General features: G+C 43.3%; 2 protein-coding genes across 2 annotated transcripts in view; one reads left to right on the plus strand and one right to left on the minus strand.

The window, feature by feature from the left end:
* Positions 1-780: 780 nt before the first annotated feature.
* Exo70 (exocyst complex component 7) lies at positions 781-13,016 on the plus strand. The gene is made up of 17 exons (XM_028309305.1): positions 781-976; positions 1,258-1,423; positions 1,945-2,072; positions 2,165-2,239; positions 2,331-2,448; positions 2,799-3,016; positions 6,485-6,549; positions 6,621-6,721; positions 7,180-7,370; positions 8,114-8,281; positions 9,108-9,246; positions 9,991-10,086; positions 10,487-10,593; positions 11,233-11,339; positions 11,424-11,517; positions 11,811-12,005; positions 12,646-13,016. The coding sequence occupies exons 1-17, from the start codon at positions 929-931 to the stop codon at positions 12,685-12,687; spliced, it is 2,058 nt and encodes a 685-aa protein (XP_028165106.1). The 5' UTR covers positions 781-928; the 3' UTR covers positions 12,688-13,016.
* A 2,636-nt stretch (positions 13,017-15,652) lies between these two features.
* The window catches only part of LOC114356223 (uncharacterized), a 29,068-nt gene continuing 27,745 nt past the window's right edge, over positions 15,653-16,975 (minus strand). The window contains exon 15 of the mRNA XM_028309304.1: positions 15,653-16,099. Coding sequence (XP_028165105.1) covers positions 16,067-16,099 — 33 coding nt within the window. The 3' untranslated portion in view covers positions 15,653-16,066. The remainder of the gene's footprint in view (positions 16,100-16,975) is intronic.

The raw sequence follows: 16,975 nt of genomic DNA on the forward strand, positions 1-16,975 counted from the left end.
GAGACCCCTGCCCTACTACACAATCAACAAAAACATGTCAACATTTAACAAAATTGCCTATAAAAATGTTGAATGATTAAATTCTGTTGATTTTTAGGGTAAAACATGCGCTGGGAGGGAACCCGGCTGAGCCCCGATTACGGTAACTTTTAACGTTTCCAATCCAGACGCGCTTCTGATTCTGCGATACGATTGGTCAAAACAGCTGACGTACGCTGTTGAACGACCAATCGTATCGCAGAAACGAGAAGCGTGTCTGGATTGGAGACGTTAAAAATTACCGTAATCGGGGCTCTGTAGTACTTGTAAATTGTGAGCCATAGAAAAGTTACAGCCGCGATCTAAAGTTTTATGCCAAAAATGCCCATGGGTGGACACTATACCATAGCGATATGGCCGGGCCCACNAGGCCCCTGATGGGCGGCGGGTCAGACACTAATTTAAGGTGGCATGCATGGGAAGAAGTATCGTCACTTTTTAAGAGCAGTGCATTTGTAGTTTACATGGTATGGCAATCGCAGTATGGTGGTCTCTGATCTTAGCCAGAGCCCCGATTACGGTAACTTTTAACGTCTACAATCCAGACGCGTTTCTGATTCTGCAATACGATTGTTCAAAACAGCTGACGTACGCTGTTGAACGACCAATCGTATCGCAGAATCGAGAAGCGTGTCTGGATTGTTGACGTTAAAAAATACCGTAATCGGGGCTCTGTTCTTGTAGGAAAAAAAAGAATACTTGACACTTGACAGTAGTGACAGACAGTGACACTGTCACTGACAAAAACAATGAAAACTTTGGATTTTGGAAAGTGGGTGGTAGAATTTTTTTGCAATTAATTAATAAATTATAAACTGCTTTTAACTACCTGAATATTGAAAGTAATTAAAAAAAATTGTGTATAAAAGTAGCTTAATACGCTTCCAAGATGTACGCGGTAGAGAAGAAATTCGAAATAGAAATGAAGCTAAGAAAGGTAAGGCATGAATTTTTACTCTCTTTTCACTGTTTTTATGTACATCTTTTTTAACTTTTTGTCACAACTTCGATACGAATCTTTAAAATTTGTTCAACGAAGTTTGGCTTTTTAAAAGCTCACAGTTACTTTATGGAATATAAAAACAAACACTGTACTAAATAGACTATGTCCCTCTACAGAAACACTGTATTAGTATCTGAAACTAAATATGTATTTTAACATTCCGCCAACATTAAACATGTGCCAAATCCTGTAAACCTTGATCCATACATTTGTAGGAAATGAGCAACATCCAAGAGCTGAAGGCAGCGGCCAACCGCAGCTCGTCGCTGGCTAGCGATGTGTGCAACGTGCTGGGCGCGTGCGAGCAGCGCTTGCAGCAGCTGGAGACTGCTGTGCTGCCGCTGTACGGGGACACAGCTCGCTTGCAACACATTCAGCAGAGTAAGTGGCTCAGTTTCTGCCAATGCAGAGAGATGTGTTTGATAACCAATTAGATTTCATTATTGAACAGTATTATACTGTTTTTCACTAAATTATACTTTTTACTGTTGAACAAAAATAAAGTATACAAAATACTGTTTTCAGCTAGCATCACTAGTATCCATAGATATTTTTAAATGTAAATGCCCAACACCACATTTAAGTATGCATTGTAGAGCTATACTGTTTGTTTTTTTTAATACTGTCTGTTTTCCTTCTCCAACCTCTAATATACTTTATATTTTGAAAGAAAAGTTGGCAACCCTATTTCCTACTGAGATTCAATTTGGTATTCTGATTTTTACTATTATTCTCACACAGTGTGTGTACGTTTGGCACTGCCAGTTTTCAATGCTATTCTATGTAAAAAATTTTTTACTTAGAACTGAATAAAAAATAATTCCTCTTATTTTACATTTTCCGTAGCTAATCAATCCAATTTGTTAACATATGTTTTAATTGGCATTTATTATTCTACTTAGATATGGAGCGTACAGTGAAGGCATTAGACCACGTCATAAACTACTACATGGTGTCTCGGGAGCTGGCAGACCTCATCCAGGGTGGACCACACACTACTAACACGGACTCATTGAACATTTATCTTGAGGTATTACAACTATTATAATGCCTGGCAAATAGAACAAGAATGCAACTTGTTTTCTTGATGGGTTTCTTTATTATGTTTATGTTTATTTCCAGGCTTTGGATAAACTGGCAGAAGCCCAAGCATACTTCAATAAAAATAATCCACAAAGTGTCGAGTTGGAGAATATAGTAAGTACAATATTTCAAATTATGCTTAAAACAAACGTGAAGTTATTTTTATAAAAATCTGAAAGTTAATCCAACTGCTTTGCAATTTTAGAATCAACTCTATAATACTGGAGTTCTAAAGTTAGAAAATGCTTTTGAAGAGTTGTTGAGCCGCAACACAAGACCACTATCTCCCATCACCTTAATGGACATGATAGCTTTGGAAGAGGGTAAGTTTAAAAAAATAGTGAATAATAAATTGCAAAACATGAAATTTTTATATTTAATTTTGTGTTTTTCCCATTTGCCCCCACCAGGATCACCTCCATGGGGGCAAATGGGAATTTATAAAAAAAAATCACCCAGTTTTTTATGCATTAAAATTGACTGCAATGACACCTAATTGATGATTAACTAATTGATGTTAAGTAAAATGTAATCTAGCGTGGTACATACCTGTCTCCGCTTATTACTGAACGCTCGCCTTCCGTTCGCGTGTATCATCATCATAAAAAAGCCAAAAGATCCGTACGTAATAAAATTCTGTTCTCAAATCTCCTTTTTTCAACTACCCCCATAGATTCCAGCGCGGACAGCGTAAGCGTGAGTGCCAGTGGCAGTGGCTCCGGCAGTAGCGGCGCTCTAGAGAGCATGCGAGCCGCCGCCGCTTGGCTCAGCGCCGCCGGCCGTCCGCCCGCCGGTCCCTTGCTGGCTATCCGAGCACCTGCTGCTAAGAGCTCGCTGGTGGCCTTCAAGGATTACTTGAGGTCGAGGTCTATGGCCGCGTCGCCGCTGATGGTAAGTGGCTTACTTGCAGAACATTGGGTTTGCCATGGTTACAAGCTTGTGCAGTATAGGTGTGTTAGAACATGCGCGCCGCCGTCGGCCCCCTGCTGGCTATCCGAGCACCTGCTGCCAAGAGCTCGCTGGTAGCCTTCAAGGATTACTTGCGGTCGAGGTCAATGGCTGCCTCGCCGCTGATGGTAAGTTGCTTACTTGTAGAACATTGGGTGGGTTTGTCATGGTCACAAGCTTGTGCAGTATAGGTGTGTTAGAACATGCGCGCCGCCGCCGGCTCCCTGCTGGCTATCCGAGCACCTGCTGCCAAGAGCTCGCTGGTAGCTTTTAAGGATTACTTGAGGTCGAGGTCTATGGCCGCCTCGCCGCTGATGGTAAGTTGCTTACTTGTAGAACATTGGGTGGGTTTGTCATGGTCACAAGCTTGTGCAGTATAGGTGTGTTAGAACATGCGCGCTGCCGCCGGCCCCCTGCTGGCTATCCGAGCACCTGCTGCTAAGAGCTCGCTGGTGGCCTTCAAGGATTACTTGAGGTCGAGGTCTATGGCCGCGTCGCCGCTGATGGTAAGTGGCTTGCTTGCAGAACATTGGGGTTGTCATGGTTACAAGCTCGTGCAGTATAGGTGTGTTAGAACATGCGCGCCGCCGTCGGCCCCCTGCTGGCTATCCGAGCACCTGCTGCCAAGAGCTCGCTGGTAGCCTTCAAGGATTACTTGCGGTCGAGGTCAATGGCTGCCTCGCCGCTGATGGTAAGTGGCTTGCTTGCAGAATATTGGGATTGTCATAGAAACAGTTCTGAAGTACAAATGCGCTAGGGAGCAGAAGCGCCGCTGGCCCCCTGCTGCTATTCGAGCAACCGCGGTTAAGAGCTTGCTGGTAGCCTTAATGGATCGAGGTCGAGGTCTATGGCCGCCTCGCCGCTGATGGTAAGTTGCTTACTTGTAGAACATTGGGTGGGTTTGTCATGGTCACAAGCTTGTGCAGTATAGGTGTGTTAGAACATGCGCGCCGCCGCCGGCCCCCTGCTGGCTATCCGAGCACCAGCTGCTAAGAGCTCGCTGGTGGCCTTCAAGGATTACTTGAGGTCGAGGTCTATGGCCGCCTCGCCGCTGATGGTAAGTGACTTGCAAAGTTGCAAGCCGAAGTCAATAATGATTACCTCGCCGCTGATGGCAAGTAGCCTACATAATTATGAACATTGAGAACGATTAAAAATATCCAAGCTTGATACTACTCACTTACACTCATCATAATTTTATTTCCAGAGAGCCAAGAACATGCTACATCGGTCAGATAGCACAACGAAGAAAACGAGTAAAATTCAGAAAGTGTAAGTGAAATAATTCAGTCAGTTTATTCTATTTGACTGTCTTTATTAAATTATAATTGTATTATTTTTGCTTATAGCTTGGAGAAGCGAGCAAACAAGATAATGATGAAGGCTTCCCAGACTTTGGAACAGTCCACAGGATTAGCACTTGGACCACGACGATCAATCGTCGAATCATGTGAGCACTGATTTAATCATTTACTTACTTTACTCCACCAATTATTTTCTTCTAAAACATTGAGTTTTCCGATATATCCAAACGAAAGCGCTTGTGAAGCGCTTTCGAAATCAGTTATCAGATTTTCGATATCTTGTATAGTTTAGAAATAGTCGAGTGAGATCACTTATCGTTGCCTTCACCCTGTATGAGTTTGACACTGAATTACCCTGGCCAGGACTCGAATTGGATTAATTTTAGCAAGCTCGCGTCGTTGTTTCTGCTCACGTTTACTGCACCCGCACCTCGCAAGTCCTTTCGGCGACTGAGATGACTTGGAATCTCCTGTTTTCTTGCGGGAAACAATTCAATGTTACCTCGTCCAGATGCCTGTTTCTGCCAATTCCTCGGGGCCGGCAATAGTGAACGAAGCCTAAGCTTAGGAGCAGACCCCCGATTTATGTCGGCCGATAGTTTAGTCAGGCAGTTAATCGGTATGGAGATGCATGAAAGTGCGCACACTTCACCGATTTGTTATCGGTCGATTCTTCATACTTCAACTAAAAGTTGGTGGTCTTCACCTTTTATTTTACGTGGAAAAAATGCATAAAAATGCATATCGTCGTGACCACAGCGTCTGGCGGGGTTTACCCACTAATTCGGTTATCACACTGCGCCGCGCTCCGCTCGGAGCAGGGCGCTAGGGTGGAGACTAACGCCTCGCAATGAGGCGAACACAGCCACCGGACGGAAGAATCTGCCCGAGAAGAAGCCCGGGTAATGAGCGTGAAGCTCGAGACCCGCACCGGCCTAACAAGCCGAAGAAGCCAGGATCGATCGATCGCTCGGAGCGCGTGATTTTCACATTAAAAATCACGCGCGCGGACGCGTTGTCAGTGTGAAGTGCCGCGCGTGTTTTCTATACAAACTGAGGTACTTGCATACAATGTTTAAATCTGTCGACCTGCGCTCCGCGGCGGAGCGCGGCGCAGTGTGATAACCGCCTAAAATAACCACGAATGTCCATCTCTCTGAGCAAGATAGAGCAAGTACCGGTGTAGTGAGGCCTTGAACCGATTTCCACCTATGCCCAGTTTGTCCACGGTTTCACCCACCCATCTTGTAACTACGACATCTGCGCCTAGGCTAAACGGTTCCACGTTCCACATATTATGCTCACAGACTCGGAGGAGAGCAACGAGGCTCTAGACGAGTTCGAGGCGGAGAGCGCGGGCGCGCTGGCCGCGGGCGTGNTCGCTGGTGGCCTTCAAGGATTACTTGAGGTCGAGGTCTATGGCCGCGTCGCCGCTGATGGTAAATGGCTTACTTGCAGAACATTGGGATTTTCATAGAAACAGTTCTGAAGTACAAATGCGCTAGGGAGCATAAGCGCCGCTGGCCCCCTGCTGCTATTCGAGCAACCGCGGTTAAGAGCTTGCTGGTAGCCTTAATGGATCGAGGTCGAGGTCTATGGCCGCCTCGCCGCTGATGGTAAGTTGCTTACTTGTAGAACATTGGGTGGGTTTGTCATGGTCACAAGCTTGTGCAGTATAGGTGTGTTAGAACATGCGCGCCGCCGCCGGCCCCCTGCTGGCTATCCGAGCACCAGCTGCTAAGAGCTCGCTGGTGGCCTTCAAGGATTACTTGAGGTCGAGGTCTATGGCCGCGTCGCCGCTGATGGTAAGTGGCTTACTTGTAGAACATTGGGATTTTCATAGAAACAGTTCTGAAGTACAAATGCGCTAGGGAGCATAAGCGCCGCTGGCCCCCTGCTGGCTATCCGAGCACCTGCTGCTAAGAGCTCGCTGGTGGCCTTCAGGGATTACTTGAGGTCGAGGTCTATGGCCCCCTCGCCGCTGATGGTAAGTAGCCTTGAGGTTGAAGTCAATGGTAGCTTCGCCACTGATGTCTTCGAAACAGAAATGTCATAATTATCTATTTGTAATAAGTTATGCTCAAATTCATTATTATTGTATTTCCAGAGAGCCAAGAACATGCTACATCGGTCAGACAGCACAACGAAGAAAACAAGTAAAATTCAAAAAGTGTAAGTGAAATTATTTAGTAGCTTATTCTATTTAATTTCTCTGGTAAATTGTGTATTATTTTTGCTTATAGCTTGGAGAAGCGAGCAAACAAGATAATGATGAAGGCTTCCCAGACTTTGGAACAGTCCACAGGATTGGCACTTGGACCACGTCGATCAATCGTCGAATCATGTAAGCACTGATATTATATTTACTTAAGGGTATTTTTCTCCTTTCATCCATATTATAAATAACAGCGGTTGGACTTCTTAAGCCGTTCATCGTAAGGTTTCGTTCTTACTCTACTGACCGGCAGATTTGCCAGGTCGGTAAACAATTTATATTTACATTTGCCGGACAATTATTGGCATAGCGTAGCGTCTGTCACTTTATCGTCTCGGCAAAACGCTCCTACTGGAGTAATGTGAACTAGCTCTAGACAATATCCCTATCTACCGCTCTCGCGTTCGCACCTCCTGAGACGTTTCGCGGCACTTGACTTGGCATACTATGACTTAAGGTGATTTGAGTCTCAGGTTTTCTTGCGGGTTCCGATTTAATGTTACCTAGTCCGGGTGCCGGTTTCCAGCAATTCTGTGGGTCCGGCAAGACTGATAACGAAGCCTAAACGGTACCACATGTGCTCACAGACTCGGAGGAGAGCAACGAGGCTTTGGACGAGTTCGAGGCGGAGAGCGCGGGCGCGCTGGCCGCGGGCGTGTGCCGGCTGGCGCGCCTCGAGCAGCGCGCGCTGCTGGGGCTGGTGCCGCTGCCGCGCCTGCCCGCGCTGCTCGCGCACGTGCTCAAGGACTGCTTCGCCATCCTCGCGGCCGACGTCGAGGTACAGTCCCTAGCCCAGTGCCCACAGACTGAGGAGGTACACACACAGTCCCTAGGCTAGTGCCCACAGATTGAGGAGAACGACGAGGCGCTGGACAAGGTCGAAGAAGTCGTGCTCAAGGACTGCTTCGCCATCCTCGCGGCCGACGTCGAGGTACTCAGTCCCTAGGCTAGTGCCCACAGACTGAGGAGGTACACACACAGTCCCTAGGCTAGTGCCCACAGACCTGGGGCTGGTGCCGCTGCCGCGCCTGCCCGCGCTGCTCGCGCACGTGCTCAAGGACTGCTTCGCCATCCTCGCGGCCGACGTCGAGGTACACACACATCTTTCCTAGGCTAATGGCTTGTTATACAGTTGTTGTATCACGCTCTTTTAAGGAATTGTGACGCGGTTTGCAGCCACTACCTCCAAGCCACTTTCTAAGCTGACTTAGTCTTCTGCTCCTATGCCCCATTTTGGTCTATAGCCAATGCCTTCACGACTTCCTAGACTAGTGACTCGATGTCTACTAGCACTACCTACGCTACCTCATAACCAGTGACGTAATATCTCAGTGAGTGATTCAGTATTTCTATACTTGTTGCTAGTTGCCTAGATTAGGAACATAGTGTACATACAGCCGCTGCAGCTGCCTCCACATCGCTTCATCTAGTGATTCAATATAGACTAGTGACTATCTAAATCCTCTCAGTCGTTTATGATATTGTCAACTGCCAATTGAAATTTCTTTTGTTTATCCTCAGCGCGCGTGCAGCCGCAGCCGTCGTTCAGCCAGCAAATGCGGCGCGGGCGCGGCGGCGTGCTGGGCGCTGCTGGGCCGCCTGCAGCGCCTGCAGCCCGACGTGGAGCGCGCGCTCGCGCCCGCGCCGCCCGCCGCCTACACCGCCACCGTCAACACCTGCCAGCTGCACGTGAGTGGACACTAGACACCTGCCAGCTGCACGTGAGTGGACACTAGACAGCTGCCGGGCTGCACGTGAGTGGACACTAGACAGCTGCCGGGCTGCACGTGAGTGGACACTAGACAGCTGCCGGGCTGCACGTGAGTGGACACTAGACAGCTGCCGGGCTGCACGTGAGTGGACACTAAAGCCTGGTCCGTGAGCACGTAGAATCCCGTCCAATGACCCCAAGCTACCCATCCTTATCGCTCGCGCGACAGCAATATAATTATGCGCGAGCGATAAGGATGGGTAGCTTGGGGTCATTGGACGGGATTCTACGTGCTCACGGACCAGGCTTTAGACAGCTGAGGGCTGCCAGGCGGACACGCGGCGTGCTGGGCGCTGCTGGGCCACAGCAACTGACCATAGATAGGCTGTATCTGCTGCTAGCAGCTTCATCTTTTGGATGCCAATCAGGAAAACTGTAGCGACTACAGCTCGAAGTGCATTCAAATTATGTTCGTGATCTTTCTCAAGTCATGCATAGCGCACTCCTGAACCTTTTGAACATTATTTAATTTGATTCCCAAAGTAGTAGTGGTAGGTTTAGATGTTAGATGTTAAAGTGATAAGATAAATTGTGTAAATAGCTCGGGCTGCCTTGAGCACACGTATCTCGACCGAGCACCGCTCGACTGGGAGTCATATCTAGAGCTCTGCTCTGAGCTTCTCATGCGCTGTTTGGTTAGGAAGTCCAAGCGTGCCTTGTCTCGTGACGTGTCACAAGTCGTGCTCAGGCGATCTGGAGGTAGCAATATAGTGAATGATAAATGACAAAGCTTTTCGTTTCCAGTGCCTAAAATCCCTGGAGGAATGGGTGGAAGGCGTCCGCAATGACAGTGCAGCAGGAGCGGTGGACGGCACCGTGCACCAGCTGGCCGCCGCTACGCTGGCGCACTGCCACCAGCTTGCACAGTATCTGCACACCATCGGTGAGTGACGGCTTGCAGGAGAGGTGGAACACCTGTGAAAGTGGGCTGGAAAGGCTGTAGGATTTAGGGGGTCTAAAGTCGCGACTGTGCGACGGGCGCCCGCAGTGTGTGTGCGAGCGTGACAGCAATATAATTACGCGCGAGCGATAAGGATGGGTAGCTTGGGGTCATTGGACAAAATTCTACGTGCTCCCGGACCAGACTTTACAAGAGAGGTGGGGGCTGCAGGAGTGGTGAAGGATCTGCAGGAGAGATGCTTCAGAAAAGAAGGGGGTCTGCAGGAGAGGAGACCTCCAAAACGGGACTATTCCCACCTCTCGTTCCCATCACTGCAACTCCTGTGTAGCCAGGATCTACAGCTTGACCGCCACAAAAACCCAACCAACGAAGGTCAAGTTTGTCCCGGGGGAAAGTTAAACTGGAAGACCTCCAGGAGAAGTTGGGGGATATCATGTGTTGTCTTCTATTACAAAATGAGAACTGCTTTTGTGGTTTACTATTGTGCTGGCGCTATCCAGTATTGTACAGTACTGCCTAGTGTTTTTTAAGAATAACCATCAATTTTCATTATACAGGATGTTAGGTAAATGGGTATATGAGCCGACACTAGCATCAATTTTCTGACTTCACCATACCATTTATATGCCCATGTTAACATGGGCTAGTGTCGGCTCATATACCCAATTACCTAACACCCTGTAGATCTATGACAAGATAATTGTAAAAGTGGTTTTTTATCTCCAGGCCCAGCGTTGGCCACGGACGCGGCTTACGCGCGCGCGGCGTCGCAGTTGCCTGGAAGCCACGACCGAAATGCTGCGTTGCTCGCCATATACATGCGTAAGCATTATTTTCTATCCTAAGTATTATGTACCAGCTTTCCGCCCGAGGCTTCGCCCGCGTGGAATTTTATCTGTCACAGAAAAACGTTATCGCGCCCGTCCGTTTCAAAAACCGGGATAAAAACTATCCTATGTCCTTTCCCAGGACTCAAACTATCTCTATGCCAAATTTCATCAAAATCGCTTCAGTGGTTTAGGCGTGAAAGCGAGACAGACAGACAGACTTTCGCATTTATAATATTAGTATAGACGTATAGATTTGCTAGCGCTGAAATGTGTTGTACCGTGTACACTGTCAAACCGAGCGCTACCGTCACGGTACAACATATACTTGACGCTATAGAACGCAGCACTTTCAGCACTAGCAGCACATAACAACAAATTTTATTTGTACCCAGGCAAAGTATTAGCGCAGTTGAACTTTACGCTGCGTAATAAGAGTGAGCAGTACCCCGACGCGCTTAAAGCAATTTTCCTGCTCAACAACACTCTGTATCTGCTGCAGGTAATAAAATCAACTTTTTCCTTCTAAATAATGGGAATAATGGGGCCAAAGGAAAAATTTATAGGACAAGGTATCCATTTTTATAACAAAGTCCCTGATAAATATAAAGAGCTACCATATAATAAATTTAAAGGTATAGTTAAAGATCACATGCTTAAAAAAGCTTATTATACAACTCGTTATTTCCTTAATGATAAGTCATCCTGGGAGTAGAATTATGGTCCGAGAGGACCATGAGAATGCTCGTACTAAAAAGTATTTAAATTCGTGCTATGAAAAGTAATGTATAAACTAATTTTCTCAAATGTTATAGTGTCATGCTTCTCAATCTGGACTGTTACTTAGCTTTATTATTAGTTTTTTAAAGAGATAACTTGGAATTATCATTCTCACTAAAATGTCTCTGGGGTGGTGGCATAGTGAGGCGGGTCGTTACATTCCCTCTAATATGGTCGAGTGAAGCGATGGCTCCTTAAGAGCAAAATGACGATTTTTAAGAACTATTTATTAGTCTAAACAAATAAAGAAATTTTGACTTTGACTTTTCCTTGGCGTTGACCCCCACTGGTTTAGACGTCCTCTTGTATCACATGTATGAAGTATGTATTGAAGATTATTAACTTAAGACTTCCACGACAGGGGCTGCAGCGAAGCGGGTTATTGGACGTAGTGTCGCTGGCAGAGCCCGAGTGCGAGGCAAGCTACCGCGACATGATCAACGACCACAAGAACGCCTACCTACAGAGGTAAGAACCACTTAACAAACTCAGAATATGGTCTTAACTGTGAGTTTTTATCAGTCAAAGTAATGTACTGCGACTTTTTTTCAGCTGGAACAAGCTGTTAGCTCACACCGTGTTAGAGGAGCAGCTGCCGGCCAAGCTGCGGGACAAGGACCGCCAGATGCTGAAGGACAAGTTTGCTGTGAGTTTACTTTTAAATCGTGTTTATTTTTGTGTTCGGCGCTTGTAGCTAATTGAGGAACAAATTAAGATAGAAAAGTCATGAAAATCCGTTTGATACTTTTAGAACATGTTTGGAAATAAATTCCCAGTTGCCCCCAGTGGGGACAATTGGGAATTAGCGAAATTAAGCAGCTTTACAAAAAAAAATATTTCGCTCATCATAATTTCTGGAAGCAGTGGTAGGGTTACTGAGACGTGTAAAAGTGCTTTTTAAAAGCAAAAATAAAATGAGTTTTTCTCTTTCTCTCTTAGTCGTTCAATCGCGAGTGGGAGGAGAGCACGCGAGCGCAGCGTGGCTACAGCGTGCCGGACGCGGAGCTACGCGAGGCTCTGAAGCGCGACAACAAGCAGACGCTGCTGCCGCCCTACACCGCCTTCTACGACGCCTGCGCCGCGCTGCCCTTCAGCAAGAACCCGGATAAATATGTCAAGTACACGCCCGTGCAGGTCAGTATATTTTGTATGCAGAATTTATTTACATATTATTTAGAAGAGCGTTAGAAGAGGTGTATGTCATTCAAGCAACATTTGAGATGAGAGATTGATGCATTCATTATAAATTGTAAGTTGTCATTTCGAGAAGTTGGCATTCTGCGAAGTGGTATTTTTGCGAGCGGTTGGCATTTTGAGAAGTTGGCATTCTGAGCATCAACAATTTAATCTGTAATGCATCGTTTATTCCCAGTTGCCCCCCTAGTAGGTGTCCGCACTGGGGTCAACTGAGACTATTTTTTATTTCATTATCATCATTTTTAGCCATAGCTACACATAGACCTCCCCCAATGATTTCCACAATGACCGGTTAGTGGCGGCCTGCATCCAGCAATTTTTTTTATTTATAAACAAGAAAATCCGTTACTTTGTGTTTGAATTTATCGTGTTCAGTAAGACGCAGATATAATTAAATTTGCAGCGATTTATAGCCGTTTTCCAATACCTACCTCCACCCCTTAAAAAGGCAATTTTTGCAAATGATTTCCCATTTGCCCCCAGATTTTGGAACAAGTTAGGTCACTACACAGGCGCGCGTTGTCTCAAGTATTTAATTTATGTAGATTTTGTATAACTTTGCCATCGAACGTTCCAGATCGCGACGCAGTTGGACGGCTACTTCGACGAGGCCGCTTAGTAGTTGGTTTACTACTACTCGTCGCTGTAGTGTGCGCCCGCGCCGAACAATGTGTGACAGTTAGTATACACTACTTATTTACTCTCGCATCATAGTTGGCGATTGCAAAACCAGACTGCAGGGTTTGACAAAGTTTTTAGGGATTTTTTGTAGGAAATTTTCTCGTGCTCAGTTATTGAGTGCTGAAATAGTGTTCCCCTAAGTACCATCCCCTAGAGCAAATGAATGCTATAGTCATTGTGCTTACACAATTATTATGTTCAGACGACAGATCATCAAGCTAACCACTGGTATCAATAGGTACTATTTTGCAGAAATTATAGTGTTGTTACAAATAATATAAAATCACAAATCTAATTAGTTTTCACACACTGCAGTACCTACTATTTTGGTTTTGGACTAAGGACAAGTATAATAAAATTATACTATAGCTTATAGAAAGCTCTTTCACAACAGTATAGATATATTTATGAATATTTAATTTATTTTTAAGACTAGTTTTAATATTAAATATTACACTTAAATTATTTACTCATTATATTATTTAAAAAATATATCTAAGGCACTCTTGTAAATATTATAATAAAATTTATGTACATGTAATGTATAAATAAAAGACTGCACACTAGTGATCACATATTTTATTTTCATTGAAAAGTTACACATACTATTATTATATTAACATAACATTACTGCAGTTTCTGCGTTCATTCTGAATAAATTTACTTTCACAGCGCTATACGTTCTAAGACGCGTTCTTACAGTTCCCTCTTTTAGAAAAAGGTGTATATTTCGAAAATGATTTTTATACATTTATGTTGTACTTTGAGTAATGCCATAATATTAACTTAAGTAATACAGGGTAGGTTGAAAAGTACTCTGTTGGCGTTTAATAGGTTTGTGTTTATTCTTCCGTTTGTTTAACAAAAAGTGATATTGGATTCGGTCAGCTGTGAATACAGATTTTATATTATTTCTAATAATGTATTCATAAGTATAGTCAAACCAATACTCAGTTACTAAATGGTTTTAAGTAGTTGGTATGTTACATGACAATGTATAAGTTAAGGCGATTAGAGTCCTCAATGACCTTGGGCNGATCAGTATATTTTGGTTGTGGAATAAATCGGTTGTTCCCAGTTGTCCCCCTAGTGGGTGTCCGCACTGGAGTCAACTGAGATTATTTATAAAAATACGTTACTTTGTGATTTGACTTTATCGTGTTCAGATAAACGCAGCTATTATGATTTGGAGATTTATGTATAGATCCAATACACTGAACTGTCCCACTCGTGACATTGACAGGGGGACGCCACAGTCAATACCAAATCGCTGGTTCTGATTTTTGACATGTTGGAAACTATAATAGTTGAACGATGGTGGCGCCCCCCTGTCAATGAGTTTGGTGGGACAGTTCGGTGTAGGTCACCTATAGTAGTTTTCCAATACCTGCTGCCTTTGTCCAGCAGTGGACGTCTTTCGGCTGAAACGAACGAACGAACGAACGAACCTGCTAAACAAGCGGGAAAGGTTAGGATATTTTTGTAAATGGATTCCCATTTGCCCCCAGGCCGAGGACATTTGGGAACAAGTTCAGTCACTTCACAAACGCTTGTTTCGTATTCGTATAAAAAATAATGGAGCCATAATTTGTCTCTAAAATTGTTTTAAATATAGATTTTGTTTCACTTTCCTACCAAAATGCCATGGAACATTCCAGATCGCGACGCAGTTGGACGGCTACTTCGACGAGGCCGCTTAGTAGTTGGTTTACTACTACTCGTCGCTGTAGTGTGCGCCCGCGCCGAACAATGTGTGACAGTTAGTATACACTACTTATTTACTCTCGCATCATAGTTGGCGATTGCAAAACCAGACTGCAGGGTTTGACAAAGTTTTTAGGGATTTTTTGTAGGAAATTTTCTCGTGCTCAGTTATTGAGTGCTGAAATAAGTGTTCCCCTAACTAAGTACAGCAAATGAATGCTATAGTCATTGTGCTTACACAAATATTGTGTATAGACGTGAGCTCATCAAGCTAACCACTGGTATCAATAGGTACTACACTGGTCATCATAAAAATCGACCCACCGGCGACAAGCACTTTCAAACGTATGCATCCCCACTTCCCACCAATATTACTATACTATATTACCATTTAAAAGCCTAGTTCTAAACTTCATTTCAATTAAGGAAAGGTTTTTACCCCAAAAATGTGTCTGTAGAAGAATCCAGTCACTTCTTAAAAAAATAGGTAGTTACGCTTGAACCAACTTTTATGGCTATAAAACTGTTAAGTTGGGATTAATCGCTATCCATCTGTTAAAGAGGACACGTGAGATCATTATTTGGTTTTATAACCATAAAAATTGGTCTAATTGATCCCAGAGGTGAGCCCAAATGAGGTTTTTTTTCAAGTTTTTCAAGTCACATTTATTGTATATGTTAATAGTTTATTAGGAAATTGAATGTGTTTCTCTTTAAGGATATTTATTGGGCTTTCAAATAACACTAATATTGTTGGGGCACCATGATTGTGTCAGTAGAAACAAGTTTTCCTGTAAAACGTAGGTGGGCCGATTTTTGTGATGACCAGTGTATTTTGCAGAAATGTATAATATTGGGTGCTATCGACTGTACTTTAATCACGAAACTAATTAGTTTTCACACACTGCAGTACTAGTTTGGTTTTGGAACAGGGACAAGTATATTATTGAAATACTATACTAGCTTATAGGATGCTCTTTCACAACATTATAGATATATTTATGAATATTTAATTTATTTTTATGACTAGTTTTAATATTAAATATTTATTTACTCATTACATTATTTTAAAAATATATCTAACGCACTCTTGTAAATATTATAATAAAGTTTATGTACATGTAATGTATAAATAAAAGACTGCACTAGTGATCACACATTTTATTTTCATTGAAAAGTTACACATACAATTATTATAATATTAACATTACTGCAGTTTCTGCGTTCATTATGAATAAATTTACTTTCACAGCGCTATACGTTCTACTAAGACGTGTTCTCACAGTTCCCTCTTTTAGAAAAAGGTGTATATTTCGAAAATGTTCTTTATACTTTTATGTTGTACTTTGAGTACAATCATATTATTAACTTTTGTAATACAGGGTAGGTTCAAAAGTACTCTGTCGGCGTTTAATAGGTTTTGTGTTTATTCTTTTCTTTGTTTAACAAAAAGTGATATCGGATTCGGTCAACTGTGAATACAAATTTTATATTATTTCTAATAATGTATTCATAAGTATAGTCAAACCAATACTCAGATAATAAATAGTTTTAAGTAGTTGGTATGTTACATGACAGTATAAGTTAAGTGTAGTTCTATTTCAGTTTTATCTTCATTTCTTCTTCTTCCCCTTCTTTTTGGGCCACTGTAACAAAGCAAGAGGTAACATAGAGTCTTAATGAATAAATGCTATCCGATCATAATCAATAGCGTTCTGAGGCTATCACGACACCGCAATAACTGTAAAACGGCATTCAAGCCACCAGAATGATTGTGGTCGGATACTTACTTAAATAGTGAACCCTTAAAGTTGTGACGACCGCCTGGCTTGGTAGTTCGCGAAACGTAACACATTACATGGACAGTCAAATCTTAATAATTTCACGCCGCATACAACGTGTGTGCTTTATTATACCCAGAATCTTCAGGCCAGGCAGTCGTCTTTTGTCTATGACAGGTATGTCTTTTTTACAAAGTTATGGGATAATTTCGAAAATTACTACTAGTTACGTCACTTTTTCAACATTTAAGCATAAAAGCTTCATGAGTCTAAGAAGTACGGTAAATTGATTTGGTACAGCAAGAATACTCATTGCCAAGTACTAATGAGTATGGACACAATCAACTAGTTTTGATTATACCATAATAATAAAACATTTTATCGTATAAAACTCTGGTTTCCGTTCAATTCGCATATAGTTTCGCACAGCATCAATAGAAGTTGGTTAGAAATGAATAAAAAGTAACCAAAAGGTATTATGAATGTAAAATTTTTGTCGTTTACTTAATTATGTTTAGAATTTGGAAAATGTTGTGTCGTAAGATGCTGTGGGCAATTCGGAACAGAAAAAAAAAATAGAGTTGTCTGAAATCCGTTTGAGTAGATAATGTTAAATACAAAAAAATTTGGCTATAATGTTTCAATACAACTCTACATTTTCAACCCACAGACATGTATCGTTAACGAGACGACGCAAGCGCATAAAATGGAACATTGTCATTTTGGTGGAAATCTCAAGTT

The sequence above is a fragment of the Ostrinia furnacalis genome, unplaced genomic scaffold (assembly GCF_004193835.3).
Source record: "Ostrinia furnacalis isolate ACB-3 unplaced genomic scaffold, ASM419383v2 OfSCF2702, whole genome shotgun sequence".
NCBI lineage: Eukaryota > Metazoa > Arthropoda > Insecta > Lepidoptera > Crambidae > Ostrinia > Ostrinia furnacalis.